The sequence below is a fragment of the Amblyomma mixtum genome, chromosome 6, assembly GCF_055824585.1.
Source record: "Amblyomma mixtum isolate Tamu chromosome 6, ASM5582458v1, whole genome shotgun sequence".
NCBI classification, from domain to species: domain Eukaryota; kingdom Metazoa; phylum Arthropoda; class Arachnida; order Ixodida; family Ixodidae; genus Amblyomma; species Amblyomma mixtum.
Genome location: NC_143017.1, coordinates 155,389,568 through 155,409,566, shown reverse-complemented (window position 1 = coordinate 155,409,566; position 19,999 = coordinate 155,389,568). Strand labels below are relative to the sequence as shown.

The window sequence follows — 19,999 nt, the reverse complement described above, 5'->3', positions numbered from 1 at the left end:
CGTATGCATGAGCGTGTGAGGCTAGACAGTAACAGTGAACCAGCTAATCTAGGAGCCCGTAACTGTGCACCTATTGGTGTGAGTGAACAAATGGTTACTGTTAACCACAAGCTTCCCGTCGGTTCTTGCTAAGAGAGCCACAGCAAAATGGACCACCTCGACTACCTTCTGAAGTGTCTACAAAAGCTCAAAAACACATAAAATATCCCCTGACAAAAGCTAGCGCCATAAATCAGGCAAAGACTGCACAGAGATGACTGTCTTTCCAGCCAGCAGGTGCCATCAATGCACAATAGCACGGAGCTGCTTGAAACATTTGCCACAGAACTGTGCTGCAGCACAGCTGCCACTACAGTATGCATTTTTATTGTTCACATATTTTTATTGATGGCAGTGTAGGGTGACGTCATGAAATGACACCAACCGACCCCTCCTCGAGCGACAGTTTTACCCCTGACCCCACAAATTTCTATGGTCCTGGCAAACACTTGGTGCACCTTCAAACCTAATCATTCCTTTCCGCTCTCATTTTCACTTTAATCTACCCTGGCCAATAACCTCCGAAACAGTGCTAGGTGCCAGACAATACCCACTCTAGACCGTATAATTTGGGCCCGTCCAAAGGACCCGGCTCCTCTGGACTTAATGCAGCTTGGAAACTCTGACAGGTGGGAGGCCATGCTGCTCTGCTCCAGCCCCCAGACTCAACTCTAGGCTGTGGAGCAGGCTCTCAACGTCACCAACTGCCAAGGGCTCCCGGCCACCTAGCATGAACTCAAGACTACCCACTACAGCTTCACAGGCTGGTGAAATAAATGTTCATCCTCCTCCTTATTGAAGAACTAAACACTGAACCCAAAAGCATTGACAGCAGATTAGAAATCGATAAAAATTATTACTGAAAAGACTAAATATAAAGTCAAGGACAAAGCCTTTCCTAGGTCACCTGAACTCTAAACCGACCATATGGCCTTTCATGAATTTTGCAACATGGTGAAGCATGCATGCTTCAGGAGACAATGAAGCACATGTGAAAAGCACAAGCAGTTCCATGGCTTTTCTAAGAAAGCTACCTCTCAGCGAGAAAATACCTAGTAAGAGCCACAAAGTGCCACATACACTTAAGGCCATGTGCTAAGACTACCATGTTTCATTTGTTGACAACTGCAAGTAAATGAAGTGCCTAAGTGTAATGACACATACAGTTTCCATGACATGTCCCCTTTGCCTTTAAAAAGAACACTTACAATAAATATCTTCCATATGCAGTACAGCGAGAAGAAGTAGCCGATGAAGTTGAAATATTTCCCCTTGAATGTGTGGGACCACTTTATTCTTTCCTGAAAAAAAAAAGAGAGAAAAAAAATGAACAAAGGATTACAAATGCAACAGCACGCACTGCTTCACAAGTCAATAGAAGCAAATGGCTGCCTTTATGTCACATCACTATGCAAACTGAGCAGTAATTTGCTGCAGTAAAAGCACTAGGAAAGTGTGCCTTTCTAAAATAGTGGTGGTGAAATTTATTACTGTCACCCATGGAAGCAGCTTGTCTGCAATATGCCAGTCTGCTGTATCTGATTGTTCCTTTAACACATGATAGCAGCACCAGCAGTTACTAAGCACAAGTTTCACATAAATCTGTTCACAAACGGAGGACAGAGTAAATTGGCCTGTCTAGTGACACAATACAAACACAAGAGGAGAAGGTGAAGTCTTCAGCCAAGAAGATGTAATAAAAAATTATGATCATCAACTTTCACTGTGTCCTTTACTACGTGCTCATGTGACTAATTTAGAAAAATTAAAAATGTAGAACAGCTTTTCTTTCTTTCATGTGCACAAGTCTCACAAATGCTAAGTTGGAAAATAGGAGGTCTCAATGGCTTTGGACAGGATTTGATTGATAAACAATTGATTAAATTAGATGAGGCTAAGTGAATTATCAGAATAAGTTACATTCAACTGAGATCAGATAATTAACCTCACTTCAATAGCCAAGGATATGCAGCGGACTACAAGACAAAACAAATGAACTGACCACCTGCAGTTCTGCAATTTGCACTAAAACCTAAGCACACAGACATCCTGCATTTTGCCTCACTTAAAATGAGGCCACCGCACACAAAAATCAAACTTGCGTGCAGTAGCTGAATGCAATATCCACTGAGCTATTGTGATAGTAGCCACTTTTGGAAAGGGAAGCTCAAGAACATGCTACATATTACATACATGTATCAGTAGAAAGTGGGGCACAAAAAGAGGGCATACAGCTGTTGGAAGAGCCAGTAAAAAACCATTCACTCGGATGTTTGCATTTCAATCCACATTGAGGGCACATAAGGAGTATTTCCAGGTATGATTCAGCATTTATGCAAAATACATACCACAGGGTTACATGTGACTGGAAGATTACTCTCTTCTGGCACTCATTCTGCATATGCCTTACCACGTAGGTCGGCAGACCCAGTCATGAGTCGACTCACTCGGGCTCACTTAAGATCACGATCCAAGTCATGAGTGAGTCCGGACTGATATTTAGATCCTGATCTGAGCCGTGAGTGAGCCTGGACTCATATTCAGATCATGATTTGAGATGTGGTGAGTCTGGACTCATGTTCAGATCCTGATCTGATTTCTGATTCTGGGATCACATTCAGATCATGACATTCAGATCAAGATCTGGGTCATGGTGAGAGCGGGCTCACATTCAGACTCTGATTCGAGTCTCGGTCAGTCTGGTACAGTGTGGGCCTATATCAAATCAAATGAGTCCATGATGTGAGGTTGAAGAATCCCACGATCCCAAGTGCATCCACAATGTCGATTGACCACGAGTTTATAGCGTTCATAAACGTGAGTTTCCTGTGTACTCATAATATTGAATATGCTTTGGGGCAAGATGATCATGCAGAGCAATTTCATGCTTTGCGGTGTGTAATTTTTGTGGCTGCTGCACTCTAGAACATTACTGAGTGGTGAGTAAAGTTAATTAGTCGGTGCGCTTGGTCTTGCTAGATATTAGCTGTGGCTTGCTGTATTGCAGTTGCTCTAGTTCTCCCGTCGCTGTTTTTTATTTGCTTGCACAACACGTAAAGCGGCCTTAGATCATATGTCCCGCAAGCGGCAGCTACAGGCCTCTCAGCCAGGCCTGGCTACAGGCTAGTTGCAGCTAAGAGCTCATCGCATCACTGTTTGTGACAGTGTTTGCATTTCAGGCAAGTAACTAGGGCCGTTCGGCTTCAAAACAATTCAGCGTCCAGTGTGCGAGCTTATAAGAGTCCTGAGTGAAGGTGAGCCTGGGTAAGTCACAGGTTGAAATGTGCAAGTGAACCCGAATAAGTAAGCGCAGGTGAGTCGTGGGTCAAAATGAGTGAGCCCAGATCAGTCATGAGTCGAAATGAGTGAGTCCATATGAGTTGCAAGTTGAAATGAGTGAGTGAGCCTCGATGGGTCTTGAGTCTGAGTGAGGCATGAGCCTCTATGGGTGGTTGGCACCAGATGAGTGCTGAGTCTGAGTGAGCCCGTGTGAATTGTGTGCCTAATGAGTTTGAGTTCATGAGTTCGAGTGAGCCCATGCCTGTGTGAGTGTGAGCTTGAGTGAGCCCGTAGGTTGACCAAATTTTCTTGAGTGAGCACTCGTGATTTTGCAAGGTATGGCCCAGAGGTAACAAAAGCTAGGGAACTTTTCATCAATGAAAAACCTCATGCCAAGCAAGGTTTGGTGCTCCCTTCAGTGCACTACTAGTAGAAAGTCGTCATGAGAAAGGTCATCCAGGCCACAAAAAGCCACAAAAAGCCACAGGCTGTAAAACAAGCTGACAGGTTGTACCAATGCCTCTTTGTTTGCCTCAGTAATGTAGACCGTTCACAGAGAGCAGTTTGCTCTGTCCACTACAGATGGCGCCACTAGAAGATCCACCACTTCTGGCCTTCGAAGCCAGCGTTAGCAGCATCAGCGCGCAGTGCGAAATGCTGCTGCGCAGCTTGTATACGCACGTTAAGACTCTCAAACAACCCAGCTGTGACACGGATGCCATGGGTACTGTTGAATTAATATCTAGAGCTAATATCCCTGTGGTGTAGTGTCGGAAAAACTAGCCACGCTTGTTACATGAAGGAAACCGCTACACAAATGCCGTCGCTTTTGGAGGGGCTGTCTTGATAGTTCATGCTGCTTCCAAGCAGAACAGAACGTTAATGTGCTGCTCCACGAAAAAATAAACATATCACAAACGCCGCGCGCCAGATTATTTCAGCAGCAGCAGTAGCTGCCTGTAACCTTCCTCACCTTCGACAAACACTGATCCAATATATCGAATGATCGGTGCTTTTTTAGACCTTTGCAAAAAGTGCTTCCTTGATGTCGGCACAGTGCTCACTAAACTGTCGTGCGTACTTAAAGCTAACACGGTGGAAGCGGCAACTGAGTGCTTGCAACAGTACTCAGAGGAGGCGCTTCGACATGCAATGTTGTCGCCCAGTGCAAAGCTCTACAGAAGTGCGCTAATGCAAGGGATAGCGGTGAAATTTATCACAACAGGGCTTTGTATATTTCCGCTTATTCCGGCTGGCTACATCTGCGGGGGCTGGACTCCGGAACAGTTTTCAGTTTTGCTTAGCAGGAGAGCACGGTCGAAGGTCTCCGAGCTTCTGAAGGGGTCCTTGAAGAACATCCTATTTCTTTAGAAGCCAGCATGTTAACGGTGAATAAAGTGAATATCGGGACAATCGGCCAACGATCACACGCACACGGACGGTCGGTTGTAAGTCGCGTGCAGAATGCTGAGCAGCGAACGTTCTTGATTGCTGTGAACACATATTCCTCCACTTGGCAAAAATATCGAGCTCTAAAAAGCAAGCTTTCAGGCATTAGCCCGCTTTTAATCTGCAGTTCAACGACAAGTTACGCAGTCCACCAGTAGCGTTAGAAGGTGAACTGAATGAATAAATATGAACGCGCAGGTAGCTGACCGCGGTCTAGCTGCTGACACATTTGAGCCGATGCGGGCAGTCTGAAGCAGACAAGTAGACGAGCTGGTTGAAGCAAACATTTTTCAGCACCCACACGTTCTGTGCGGACTCACACGAAGATTTTGTGCCGTCCGGCAGCTCGTTATCCACAGCGGGAGCCAGAGAAGCGTCTTGCAGCCAGACACCAGCGCACCGGCAACCGTCGAAACGAGAAGGCCCGAAGGCCGGCGATGGCGGAATGGTCACGTGACCAAATATGGTGGCGCCCATGCTCCCGCGCTGTAAAGCGTCTATACACCCCCAGGGAGACGTTTCCGTACCCCTGTTCCACACAGGCATGGAAGGCTGATACTATCACCATCACGATGTCATCAATCAAGCTGCGTCCACGGTGGACAAAGGTCTTTCCCATCAATCTCCAATCAACCCTGTCCGGTGCACTGTGATCACCCTATTACACAACCTCCCTAATCTCACCTCACTGTCTGACTTTCTGCTGTACCTGGCATTGTTTCCCAATTATCAAAATCCAGTTTGGCATTCTAACAGAGCAAAGGAAGGCTATGAAGTGAATAAAATATGTTTCTACAGCATAAATACATATTAAGTTGACCCTGTTTGCACACTTAACGTGAAATATACACACACGGTACTAAAGCTCACCAGCAGCTATAAACTCAAGACAAAAAAAAATTTCCCTTGGTGTACCTCTAAAGTTTGGTAGAAAGGCAAGTGCCACAGAAACTCATAAAAGAAAATCTCCCTTCAGCAGTTCTCTCATTCCCCCCCCCCCCCCCCCCCTCCCCCCACCCTTTCTGATTTGAAGCAAAATCACAGCTGAACCTGACTTCCTTCTCCCTAATGGCGAATGGATGAAATAAACTGGTTTCAATATGGATCATGTCACGTACAGTAGCGCAAAGAAGAAAAAAAAAGAGAGGCAAGTAAGGAAGTCACCAGGGACAGGTGCTTACTAGCAACAAATGCATTTTATAGCAACGCTCAGTATAAATACTTTTGCAAAGAACCAAGTATGCTGATAAGAAGTGTTGCAAAAAAACTACTTTGCTGAGAGCAAGCGCTTGTCCTGTGCACTCTTCTTATGTGTTTTGCTCTTTTTGTGCTTCTGTACCCGACAGGAACCCTTACCAACATGCCCAACTTTACACTCTGCTTCATTATGGAGACCTCTTCCAGCAAACCGTGTCTCACCAGCATGTTGTGCAGCTCCACAGTCTCCAGGAACAACTGCCGGCTGAACTCCTCCAGGGCTTCCACACTCTGCTTCAGCTGCCCAATGTCTGGAATGGAGAACACCCGGTCAGGCCACAACCACACAATCTCAATTGCAGCGGCCAGCTGCACCATACAGCACACAACCGGAAAAGACGCATGGCCAAAGCTCAAAGTTGCAGCCTCGTTTACCGCTGAGGGTGCTGCCCTATGGCAAAGATGTGGATGCCCGTAATCACTGATTCCAAATGTAGAACAATTGTTGTAGAACAATTAAGAGGACTCCTCACACTGCTTGCAAATCAATACGTTGGTGATGGCAAAGCTAATATGCTTTACATGGTGCTCAGCTCTATGTGTTTGGGTCTGTGGCTGTGAAAGACCCTACGGAAAGATGCTGTGATTTTCAGCGGTAACTGTATGCTTAACCATCTCAGTCATAAGTGACATTATAGTGAGGCAGGGTGAAGCAACCAGCTGGTGTTGAAATTGGCAGCATCTTTACTGTTGCCTGGTATTTCTCTTTTCATCACAACTTAAAAGCGATTACATAAAGAGTCTTCACAAATGGCTACTGTTAAGGGAGACATCTTCATGTTGACTCGCACAACTAGTGCGTACTAGATATGAAAGCACCCCACAAGCAGACTACCTGTTACATTGTAGCTACCTCTCAAGAGGTCTAGCAACCCACATGCAGACAGTGGTTGGCACCTATTAGTACTGCAAACTGTTCCAGCCCACAGTGGCTCAGAAGACAGGAAAAAGATGCTGTTGGCATCATCTCTTGTATGTTGACTAGAGCACTCTCTACAGCAGAACCCTGCTCATGCTACTCTCGAGGGGCCAGTGCAAAACCACAGCACAGTAAAATCTAAATAATTGAATCGTAGTTGATTTGATGCCCTAGATAATTCATATCAAAGTAAATTTTACTGGATAATTTTTTAATCTTGGTTGATCTGATACCCTACATAATTCGTACCAATGTAAACTTTACTGGATAATTTGAGCTGAAAGCTTGCATTGGCTAGGATAATTCAAAGACCTGGGGCGCTATATGGGAGAAATGGAGTTTGCTGTAAAATCAGAAACACGATTTTGACTGGTGACGCAGTGTTGGGCTGCTTAACAGATGTGCGGGCCAGGATTAAGTATATGATGCTTAGTCGGACTCACACGCCATCAAGCAGACAGCGGCGGCATTCCGAATTAGCGCGCAGCATGGTAATATTGTTCCACTGAAAATGACCCTCTGCAGTTTACCAGTGGCGGTAAGCATGCTCACAGCATATCGGTGCTCATATAAAACATAAGATTCTACTTCACGCACACTGTGTACTGTGCCAAACTAGTCGGTAAAAAATCAACTGTGCCACCTATGGACTGGCGAGACGGACCATGCGCACACCTTTCTTGACGCTCCTTTCCAATTGACAGGTGCTCTTCTCTATGAGCGCCTGAGCTGCACCACGTCACTAACCCGACATATCTGACCTTGGCTGCTCATTGCAGAGCACACAGGTCATTCCGCATTTCGCCCCCCAAGAAAATGCAACTGCTGCAGCCAGGGCTTGATTTCATGAACTCGGGCACGGCAGCAGGAGGCCACAGCCATTTAGATGCCACCACGATATAGGAAACCTTTACATAGATGTTACATAGACTGAACACCTCTAGAGCGAGCATGAACAAAGTGTGTATGCCCCTCACTCCCGAATGGCTGCTGCCACTGACCCACCTTCGGTGCCTCCAGATGGCAGTGAAGTGACGCTCTGCAGCATCCCCCAGATGCCAGAGGTCTGCCGGCCTGATGCTGACTGCTTCTGCTTTTCCCTCATGGCCAAGGCAATCCTGATGAAGACCAGGAGGGAAGGAGCAGGTACTAGGTTTAAGAACTGGTTTTATGCAACTGAAGGTGCTGGCTGGAAATGCAGCACAAGACTAAGTGCACAAAGAATAACGCCAGTATCATCAGTCGGTAGTTGCAACTGAAATGAACGAACTCACTCAATATGAAGCTTCCTCCGTGCAGTAACACCTCATTATAGTGAACAGGTGAAAAATACCCGTAAATTAGTTTGATAAAGCCCAAATTCGCAATACAAAACTTTGCCAGTAACTCGTGCAAAAGCGCAAATTAGTCAGCGAAAGAATGGCAGCTGGGAGGGAGCTTTTCAGAAGCTGTAGCATCGTTTCAATGCCGCTCTGGCGATTGCGAAGGCTGCAAAGAACCAAGTGCCAAACGTCAGAATGGCTTCCCCGCAGTGCACTAGCATTGCGTGGTGGCAGGTAAGAAGTCAGCTAAGGTAGCTTTGCTGCATTGCAGCAGCGTTGCGTGAATAACGGGACGCCAGAACAAAAGCCACTGCCGTGTTCACCAGCTCCGCAACAGTGGACGCAAGCACAGGATAGCTACTGGAAGGCTACAATCGACAGTGGCGCTAGTTCCGAAACACTATCGACAGGCGCAAGACATGCAAACGGGTACTGAACACGTGGCTACTAACTCTTCACCCCGCTATATCTTCTGTGGCACTGTTGATACGAGCGAGATAAAGTGCGAACCCTGGTGCGAACGCTTACTGCATAACCATTTGTCATTCCTGTAGTGAGGCAAAGCCTGCTGCCTGCCATCCAAGTGGGCAAAGCATGGCGCTCAGCAGTTTTATGGTCAACTTATGGGCACTTATGGGTTTTATGGGCAGTTTTATGGTATATATCAGTTTTATGGTCAACTGCGATGGATATATATAATGTTATATTCGTGTGTTTGTCAAAAATATTTTGAAGCAATTCAATATGGGCAATAATTCGCAATATCTGGGTTCATTCTAACGAGGTTTGACTTATCACACCGTTTCATCATGCTACCTGCTTAAAGATTCCAATGAGAGGAAAATAAAAACAAAAGAACAACAAAAAAAAAGTGCTGTCACAATAACCATGTATAATCTGGCAACCAAAGAAGACAGGATGGTATTTCGGAATACATATGTCATTGTTACTACAACACTTCAGTGCAAAAGATACCAAAAGCCTTGTAGTATTAAAGATGTCACTATTAAAGAACCTGTTAGTTGAATATAAATTTCAGTAGTACAATGCAAATAGTCTCCAAAGGTCAATATACGACAGAAGGGCACCCTTGTGACACCAGCCCTAACTGAGCCCTAGGTTCCATAAAGCCAAAGCCAATAACAGGAGGAAATGCTCTCTCTCAGAGGCTAAACAAAGAACCAACCTTAAATATACTCTTGATGACTAGCCATCAAAGCCAGTAAAATTACTATACACACTGCTTATCCCCTTGCAAGTTTGCCCACGTCAGATACAGAGCACACAAATGCAAGTACGAACCTTTTCTTCTTCATTATGATTACGTCAAGAGTCTGCAGGAGCTTCTTCTCCATGTTTTGAACATCAGTAGTAGTGACAACCCTGCAAGGAAATGTATGCGACAGTATACTGTATCTGTTATGAGCCTGTTGGATTTGCATTAATGCTTCCCGGCTTTCTACAACTTTGTAGAGAAAAACACAGTACTTTAATTAAGTGCTGGTACACTAACAGAAGGTGTGTGACCATCGTAAGGTACATTATGGCACAGTACAGTCCTGAAGCTGCACGTGAGCTGCAAGGGAGTGGAGGACTCCAGATTCATTTCGATCACCTGGGGTCTCTCTAACTTGCCCTCACATCACACAGCACACAGGCACTTCGACGTTTTTCCTCCATCAAAATGCCCATAAAATCTGCGACCTTCTGTTTGGCAGGCGACCGCCATTGCAGTGGCCGGTGTACAAATGTCTCCATGCTCATTTGCATTCAAGTTACACAAGAAGGTGTTGTTTGTTTGTAGGTGTTTTGCAATGAACACCTTGCCACTGCCTGTAGGCAAAGTCACTGTCATTACTAATTACTATTATCATCATCATCAGCCAAGTTGAGTTTGCTACAGGAAAAAGACCTCTAAACTCCACAATACAGATTTCTGCTATCAGTGCAACCTTTGGCAGTTACAAAGCCATTGCACGATCAGTAGTTTGCTTTTTTTATGCTTGAGCAAAGTGTGTCACTGCTCATACTTATAAAGACAACAAGAGAGTTTGGTTAATCCTGGATGCGAGTCATTTGAAGAAAGCCTATTTTATTCAGCATCAACTTCAATTTTTATAGGTAGCCATATACTTTAGAGTAGGAACTGCAATGGTAGAACACAGGCATGACATTTTAGCTCCATATAGGCTCGTGTGTGCAAAACAGAGGAATAATCAACAACCCAGAAACACAAGATGTGCACTAACCTGATATCCATAAAATCAAATGCCTGAAACGTGAATGCACTAAAAATAAAAATTTAAATCCCGTTTACATTTTTTCTCAATCATTTCACTGTTAAGTGTACAGAGAAAAGCATGAGGTAATGTGCAGAAGTGAAAAAGATCGTTTCATATCGACTATGTTAAAAGACTACTTTGCAGCCCACTGTGCACTAAATCTCAATGCATTGTAATGGGCACAATGTTCCACAGTGCTTATAATTTTACATCATCTGCTCCCCACTGCTGAATTTATTTTTACTCTCAGTTGAAAGCTGCCCAACACAGGCCTTAATCTATGGCTGCATAATTTAGGTGCAATGTAAGCGCAGCAGTTTCAGAAAAAAAAGCATCAGACAAACAACACTTCACACTATTTGTAACACCTACTTATGAGTGCATTAGTTATTGAAGCTGTCAGTATTACTATCGCTTACCTCATGAAGTAAGCCATGGAGGTGTACGGGTAGTTGACAGCACCAAATCCCGAGAGTACGGCCATGAGTGTGACACCCACGACACCCACACGGCTGATAACTTGCTCTATTGACAGTATGCCTGGTGGAGAACAAAAGAAAGAACAGCTAGGTGTAACCGCGTGCCCAGTGGCCAAGAACAGCACGGGACACAAAAGAAGAAGAAAGAAAACAACTAACCATGTTTTGGGCTGAGGATTGGGAATGGGTCCCCAATCTTCCAAAATAAATAGACGAACACCAGCCATGATCCCAGAGCGAGCGGCTTGACAAGCCTTGCTTGCACTGCAAAGCATGAAGGAAAGATTACGAAAAAGATATAGGCTATGTAATGCTCTTAACTAATGACTACACTTTCAAATTCTAAACTATGACCAAGAATACACCAGACAGCACTGGTGAAAATGAAAAAAAATATGAACTCATAAGAGTAGGAAAAGAGGCACAACAATAGGAAAAAAATGATAGGAACGCACACCATAGTATTTGTTTTGGTTCACATCCTTATTGTCTTTGCATTGTTTTGCAAGCTCTGAATGATCAACCTAGCCCAAACAGGCACATCAACTTAAGGGTGCGGAGAGAAGACAAATAGAGCACAGCAGCTGTGGCCAAAGTTCATTTCAACACTGCCTAGCTGAGCCAGTGGGAAATGAAAAGTGCTCCCCACTGTTGGCAACCCTTCAAGTACCTACCCTACCTGCCTAGATTTTGCCCACGAGCAATGCGACACATTTCCAAGTGACAGCACCACTGGGTCAGTGTGTGCTCCCAGTGCTCTTTGCGGAAGCTGTTGATATCGTTTCTTGTGAGCCAAGTGTTCACGTTTTAGCATCACAGGGTGCTGCTATGTGTTGCAGCCGCCACGTGTGAATGGTCACTCCCTTTTTGTTGGGTGTGCGTGAACATGCTGGTGCACCTCTAACCAAGTAGATGTTTGTGTCCAGTCACTGAAGACAGCTTTTAGATCCTGCTCGAACAAAAGAGCGCAAAATGAGCAGCCGACTGGAGGCCAGCTCTAATCAGTGTCGCAGCTTTTAACTTTCCCTTTACAAGTCTTTCTTTGGCAATCTCTTCTTCCTCTTTGCGAATCTTCATTCACAGGAAATGCTCACTGTGAGGTGCTTCAGGAGTGTGTTATGTCAACTCTCTTCCTTCCAGCCATGGCGGTTGTTTTCATGTAAACTCTGTCAGCTGGGCCTTGTTTTAAAGATTAGGCTTCCCAAGAGCCCAATATATGAGTGTTTGGTGCCTGTACATTACTGTACGGTGGCAACAAAGTATGCCAGCATCTCATGGCATAAGGGCACTTGAAGCAGACCCACAAAGAATAGCATTGTGCGGTGTAGTGAAACCCTGTCGCCAGCACACATGGAACAGTTTATTTAAAGTTTACCACATTACACACAATCCAAATCAAGGCACGCAAAAGTGAAGCATGACAACATCTGAAAGCATGTATGCACATGTTATGCAGTGCGGTTTGGCTGCAGCTTTTGTGGTTGGGAAAAATTGAAAGCGACAGCTGTACAGAGCCTCCTTAACTTGAGTACACCCATAGTCAGGGCCCCTCTGGACGTAAAAACCACAGGAGGCACAGTCTTTAGAGTTCCCGCTTGCTCATCCAGTCATTCCTTGTAGTTTCTCACGCTGTCTGTAGGTAGCACGTGAAAGTGGTAGCTTTAACTGCTACATGCTATGATGCCAGTGACGATATTGATGCTGTTTATGCCCAATAAAAGTCCTCCCGACAGCCATCACTGTAAAAGCCTTTCAGTAGACAGATTAAAGAGACCGACAACTGTCCAAAGCATGTCATGGGATTACACCAGAGATGAAACAAACCTTGTCTTATTGTAAGAATGGAGCACTATAATACTGAAGAAACGAGAATTTGTCATTTTAATTTGGCATTGAAAATATTAGAAAGCTGATGCCGACGTCTTGCAGTTAAACCTTTCCATTATCAGCGCATCACACCCTGTAATCACGTTTTGGTAAACTATTACTCGTATGTTGTTAAGTGCACCATGTTTTTTCCTTTCAGAATGGTTGTCATATTTATTACAGTTTGCACTCCCTTCAGTGAACCCTTCGAAGAAAAGCATTTGTTACAAGAAGTTGGGACAGTTTTTTCGCACTCCTTGGTTGATGTGTTAACCACAATCCATAAAAACTGCTGTCGACCCATACGACACTGTACCAAAACAGCTTTCGGTGTGGACACTCAAATGGGTGCTACACTGTACTAAATCTGTCTAATTACTGCCTGCCAGCCAAGGCTACATGAGTTTTTAGTTCATCACTTTTGCTGGCTTGCTGTTGCTATCGCACTCACTGATCATGGTTTCCGGCATCGGGATACATAAAAACGAGCGCATTCACTGCTAGAAAAATTCTTGGTCAAAGTCTTCTACAGCGTTTCTAACAATACCGTTGTGGAATCGGAGACCCTGGCTCTAGATACTTGTTGGCACCAAAGAAAATGGGGTTCTTAAAGTTCAGTCATCGCTCCTTTGAACAATACCTCTCACATCCGAAGAAGCTCAACCCAGACGGATCTGACATCACTGGTGTCCAGCACATGTGCTTCGGATGAAAGCTAATCAGAGGTAAATATTACTGCTGCAGGGTTATCGGACCCAAACAGTTATTACAACTCTCAATTACACAACACCAACAAACCAACCAAACAAAAGATACACACGGACTCAAAAGCAAAACAACTGCACTTTCCCTTGTCATGCATCAAGCTTATATTTTATAGACTTACCCAACACAAAGAAGTTTGCAAATTTGTTTGAATTATGCATAAAGCCTTTTACAGAACAAGATGTGTAAGGGACACTGGCCAGTTTTACAACCTTCAATGTCTGCAAAGCACAGATGCAGACAAGGGTAGACACTTTTAGGTCTTCCCCACAGCTCACACGACGATCATGATGTTGACAGCTTGTGATCCACTGGTCTAGTGGCACGACAACACCAAATATAATACCCTCAGTTTTTCTGGGCCACGGCCCGGTCCTGCCAGCGCTGCTGCTTATCCACCTCATTTGTGAGCAACATCATAGCAAGGTGGAGTTGAGTAACCAGTTAATGCTGAAGCTTCCATCATCTTTAATAGATTCGATGTTGATGGGGCCAAAGCACGAGTTTAAATAATCATACAGTTGAACTAAGCGAGTTCAAATTAACAAGAGTTCACAGCACCACTCTCTAAAGAAACATCAATGGCTTCAGAAGGGAAATTTTGAAATTCAGCGAGTAATTCATTATGGCTTTATCCAGTTTGCTCTTCGAGAACCAACAAGTACATACAAGTACTTTATCCCCAATACCACTCTCATCAGTTGGCAAGAGAAATTTGTGTCAAGTGCCATCTTGGCTCCTATAAATGAACTTTGATGTTCACAACTTTAGTCGCTGCCAATATACTAAAAATGACTTGACTGTGTGTCTGTGACAGTCACAAAGGGCTTTTCCAGCCCTATGCTTGCTCAATTATTCAAGCATTTTTGGTGTTAAGGAAGTTAGTTTTGACAATGTGCAACCAAAGGAAAAGACAAATAAGGCTACACATTTGCACATGGCAGAGCTGAGCAGTTCTGCACAGCAAATAACAACCTTAACAGGCTGAAGATGACATACTTACGGAACCGTGTGTTGCTGATAATAAGGTAGCCAATGTAGAAAGGAAGGAGCACTATCAGCATGAACAAAATGGCATACAATCCAAGCTTCCAGTGCAGATACCGCGATCTGAGAGAGACAGAGTTAAGAACGACAATATAGCCCTAAAAAATTGTTATAATACAGATATATATATAGTATATTAGAAATACAGTGCATCAGAAAAATAAACATCTTTAAAGTGCTTTGCCCACATTTCTATCAGCTTTCTGTCAACAAAAATAACATCCCAGGATGCTTTGCAACGTTTATTAGTTCCCTCAAGACAAACTATGCAAGCACAATTCAAACACACTGAGAAAACCAGGAGAGAGAAAATAAATTTAGATGAACGCTACACAGTGGTGAATATTAGTGTTGCAGTGTCATGGATTTATTGCAACTCTTCTCTAAACAGCAAAAACACATGAGAATGCAAAATCAACATGTCTGCAGTTTTACACACACCTCGCGTATAGCAAGTGTGTTGCTGAAATTCCTTTAATCTCTGAAATAGAACCTCTGGAAAGGTTTTACAGCTGCCTACCACACGATACCATGAGTACCATGACGGTGGACTGGGGACAACTTTATCTATGCACGGCAGAGTAGGCTGCGATAAACAGATTTTATAAACGGGCAGCCTTTGCCACTCTCTCTTGAACACAGTGGCCACTACGATGTCAGTCTATAAAAGGAGCTATCTATAAAGGAGCTATAACTTGTCCCTCTTAATGCACATGAGCACAAAGATGTTGTGGTATTATTTTTATTTTGGCTAAACCAAGGCATCGTGAGGTGGTAGTCTAATGGCTCACGCCATGACAGCATAAAACAAGAAAACTGCAATATTAAAACCCACGTGTTTACCTTGTGTCGAGAAAGCCCAGGATTTCAAAGATGATCAACTCAAACATTGTGCATGACAGCGAGAAGGTTACCGAAAATAGCAGCTGCACAGACAAGTGATGAACCTGTGCATGAAGTATAAATGCAAATGTTATCAAAGAAAGAAAAGTAACAAAAAGACAGGAAATACATTTCCTTATACAAAATTAGTAGCTCAGATCAAATGAAAGCTCAAGTGAACATGAAGCCATAAGTAGTGATCGCAAGAAGGAAATAATGACGCACTAGCATCCACCCAAGATCAGCCATACAGCTGCAAAGAAAAGCTATACAGTTTCCACAGAAACTTCGTAGTTGTAGAAAAATTTTGTCCTGGTCTGGGGTTGTTTATTCTTCAAAAAGTTCAGGGGGCACTTTGGCACACTAAACTGCTTCAAGGCGGAAGCCTTTCCTGGAGCACTGTTAGGCATTGACTGAGAGACTGTTTGTTATTTGAGGAAAGGAAATGTATCTGTCTCTCATATCTCGGTGTACACCTAAACCTCGCTGTAACGGGAAGGGAGGAAGATGGGAGTGAATGAAGACGACACCGTAGTCACTAGACGCGCCTTTGTTCGTTCCAAATCATCGAGCTGGCATGGCGAAGTGGTAGCGTGCTCGTCTCGCACTCCGGAGACCGGGGTTATATTCCCAAGCTCGGAAAATTTCCAACTCTGTTTTATTTGTTTATCTGGTCTGACTAGAAAGGCTAATTGGTTAAGGGGGGACACTGGTCTTAGACCTATTTTCCTTATTTTTAGTCCAATCCTAATGAAACTGTACCACCTTGCTCAGTTTTTTATGCTAATTTCAACAATTAAATTACCTTTCTCATAAATTAGTCGGTTCCCAAGATAATTCATTTTAATTGGTCCTTCATTAGTACCTCGGTGCAAAAAAAACTGCTCAATAAAAAATTATTTTTAATCCATGGCTGCGTAGTATGGTGAGCAAAGAGTGCAATAATCAAAGCAGTTTTTCTGTTTTACCCTCATTAGTAATTTTACAGCACTTGGAATATCAATGTTCAAGGTGTGAATTCAATGCATCGATAAACTTTGCGAAATTATAAATTTTTGAAGTGCGATTGAACAAATCTGCTTCAATTATTGCACACACTGTGCCTTCAGCTTCCCTTAGCAAATAATACAACATCTCTAGCTGTCCTAGATGTTGAGATATTGACATACTAAGACAGCCAGATGTCCAAAATTTTCATGCCATTAAACTGTCTGCTCCTGCATAAATTCAGCCCACACGATGATCTGAATTTAATATTATGGTCAATATGTTGATTTCTTGAAGGAAGAAATTGATACAGTTGGAAAATAGTAACCGTAAATTCCACAAATGTGATTTTTTGAAAATCGATTTTTTGGTCATTTTTCGGTCTCAAAGACCAGTGTCCCCCCTTAAGTAAGTCCCACTAACTTGGAGCATCACTATACGATCCCTTTAATTGGTTGCATGGTTAGTAGCCAAAGTGCAATTGGCCCGTTTGAAATTCGCGCACTGTGACGTCACGACCGTTTCGACCAACTGAAAAGCGTGACATTTTCTGTCGACAACTTCTGCTTACAACGATGAGGCATTAAAGGCTTCCGCCTTAAAAATATGAAGTTTCGGCGGAAGCTGTATAGCTTTTCTTTGCAGACATATGGCTCTGCTTGGGTGGATGCAAATGAGTAATTACTCTTTTATTACAAATCTATTCCACCTTGAGGGATTCCCCTAAAACATATAGGATCAAGTGGTGATCATGATGTGTAATTTTGTTATCTGAAAGACAAAGGACCCCAACCATGGTTTATGGATCATAACTTTTTAAACAAAGATCTTGCTTAGAAGCATCGTAGTAGCTCTCTTAAAAGGCAACACACATCCAAGGGAGATCATAAGTAAATATAAACAAAAAGCAATGACAGCAAGAAAACCTGAAGCCATCTCACATGTAAAAAAATGTAACGCTAACCCATTCTGCTACAGCACTGATGCAAACACTTGTTTCTAATGGTGTTGTTTTACGTTCTTGTGAAATGCTTTCTTTTTTGCTGCTGGCTGGCACTGCTTACAGGAGTATAGACCGCAAAATTTTGGTCCTGTGTTTTCTTCTTTGTAACCATGTGCAAGACATTAGTATACATGGATCACCACATGATATTTGTCTAGGGCCTCTAAATAAATTATAACTGAATTTTTATCTTGTGCTGTTTCAGTTTTGGTTTCAGCAGCCGAACAATACCTGTGACGTCAAAGGTCAGCATAGGCCATGTGAGGCAAGAAAAGTATTTAATTGCTGCTTCGTGATTTTAATTCACTATAACGCTATAGCCAGCCTACCTCAAGAGCTGGAATGACAATGAGTGAAGAAGCAGCGATTTTATTGCGGTTTTTTCCTGCCTCACGTGAACTATATGGGCCTTTGACGTGACAGTGCTGTTGAAATTGAAACAGCATGAGAAAAAGATTTGATTATAAATTACTTAGCAGTCGTAGGCGAACATCACATAGTGGTCCATGTAATGTCTTATGCATCGCTGTAAAGAAGAAAACATGCGACCAAAATTAGGTGTCTATACTACTTTAACTGGAACCTGTGGTGTCATGTGTTAGAGTGAAAGTATCATGCAATCGTGCAGCACTGCTCCAGTCAAGTCTGTAATTTCACAAGGCTGAGAAAAGATATAGTTATGCCCCAGGGAGACATTGGAGTAAGGATAGTGCTTTGCCATGTAACAGAACAGGCGCATTACAAGACATACACCATTTAACACTTTGTGCATATTTCCATTGCATAACTAGGGGTTAGAATTTACGGCTTTTATTTTTAGAAAATTCGGTGAACTTTTTGGAGATTTATTCCAGAATGCAGTTTTTTTTTTTTTTCCGACAATATTATTTTCTACAAATGAATTAGCGGCTTTTTTAGGTGATATGTTAAGCTATTCCTATGAAGTCAAAAGTTACTTAGAGTTTATAACGGCCTTTTTTTAAGCATAAGCAGCTGACTTACTATTAATTAACATATAAACCATGGTAATTAGAGCAGTACCTATAGAAGGTAGCGGTATCCCCATTAAAAGGAAAGTAACAGAAGTTAAATGATGGAGCCATCCAACAAAAATGCAATGGAAGTTTACTTCTAAATACTGAGTTGTTGTGTTGTTGCACTGGGAGAGGGTGGAGCATCATGTCTGTGTGCTAGAGAGTCAATGGAACAACCACTGAACTATCGCAGTAGCCAGAACATGACACTTTTTCGCGAGGACTAAACATGGTTTTGCATCAGTGTCCTTATATGTGCGGTGGAGAAACCTACTCAACAAAGCAACTGCCCAAAGCGGATGATGAAAGCGAATAAAGAGGCGCTTTGCTAGTAGACAGCGAGCATGTAGAGCCTCCCGATTTCCAGAAGCGTGCAAATTAGCAGAGCACTGCCTCAAAATGCACGACACGCTAACCCAACAGTACTGCTGTATCACCACACCCTTTGGTTTCATAGTTTTGTTAATTTCTCCTAATCTATAGCCAGCTAACTATGGTGTGCATGTCAAGAATAATGACCTTCTTCGGTTATAACCGAATTTCAAAAATTGAATTCAGGGTATTACACTGCTACTTGCGAAAATGTTTTCTGCAAACTTCATTTCTACACACAAAGCGAAACCAGCGCAAAACCACCAGTTGATATTTCACGAGCAAGTTACCTCATAGTCTTTGAACAGCTTCTTCATAAAGAATACCCATCCACCCGCAAAGAAGAATACCTGAAACACAAGGGTTAAAATATTTAATACGCGATTCCACACGTCGCCTCTTTGACAATTACTTTCCAATGACATATTTTTTGTCATCTGCGAGAACGACGGTTCAGCACCGAAAGGCGTCACAATACTTCTATCACAGTAACAAATACAAGACTAATGAATATACCCACTTCCAGTTCAGCGGAAACACGATCAGCTTGAATATTGAACAATTTCAAGATTGAGCCCGCAGTCGATTTAAACAAGAAAATTATTAAAAACAAAGATTTATTAAACCCGTTCGGGTTGTGATAATCAGACCACAACCTGACAACAGAGCAAGCCGCATGCCTAGAAACAGACCGATTTAAACCATGAAATGTGAAAATTTTGTAGCCTTTGCAGTTAAAATTAACACAGCTTCGAAGGTGCGCCTACATCGACACGTAGAAAGCACGTACTTGCGACACGGTCACGACGAGAAAATCTGTAAGAAGCGACATGGCGCTATGTCGACTTCGTGCAGCCCTTTAAACAAATTGTTCTGGCTTGTTCTCAAGGGCTTATATATTTGTCTGAACTTGACCACCACATCCTGGCGGACGCAAATCGGCCTGTCGGCAGCGTCGGCACCACCACCCGAAAACGGGCAATCGAATCTTGGCAATGTTGACACCAGTGTCGCCAG

At 43.3% G+C, this 19,999-nt stretch overlaps 1 protein-coding gene and 1 long non-coding RNA gene across 2 annotated transcripts in view; one reads left to right on the top strand and one right to left on the bottom strand.

Moving 5' to 3' along the window:
* The window catches only part of LOC149340902 (uncharacterized), a 17,094-nt gene extending 15,284 nt beyond the window's left edge, over positions 1 to 1,810 (top strand). Inside the window, exon 3 of the long non-coding RNA XR_016283660.1 lies at positions 669 to 1,810. This is a non-coding gene — a long non-coding RNA (uncharacterized LOC149340902). The remainder of the gene's footprint in view (positions 1 to 668) is intronic.
* The window catches only part of GPHR (Golgi pH regulator), a 27,062-nt gene extending 7,063 nt beyond the window's left edge, over positions 1 to 19,999 (bottom strand). Inside the window, exons 1-10 of the mRNA XM_089549825.1 lie at positions 19,773 to 19,999; positions 19,273 to 19,332; positions 15,548 to 15,651; positions 14,661 to 14,767; positions 11,186 to 11,290; positions 10,967 to 11,087; positions 9,568 to 9,648; positions 7,949 to 8,061; positions 6,187 to 6,275; positions 1,248 to 1,340 (exon numbers count right to left, since the gene is read on the bottom strand). Of these exons, the coding sequence (XP_089405951.1) occupies positions 1,248 to 1,340; positions 6,187 to 6,275; positions 7,949 to 8,061; positions 9,568 to 9,648; positions 10,967 to 11,087; positions 11,186 to 11,290; positions 14,661 to 14,767; positions 15,548 to 15,651; positions 19,273 to 19,332; positions 19,773 to 19,814 (915 nt within the window). The 5' untranslated portion in view covers positions 19,815 to 19,999. The remainder of the gene's footprint in view (positions 1 to 1,247; positions 1,341 to 6,186; positions 6,276 to 7,948; positions 8,062 to 9,567; positions 9,649 to 10,966; positions 11,088 to 11,185; positions 11,291 to 14,660; positions 14,768 to 15,547; positions 15,652 to 19,272; positions 19,333 to 19,772) is intronic.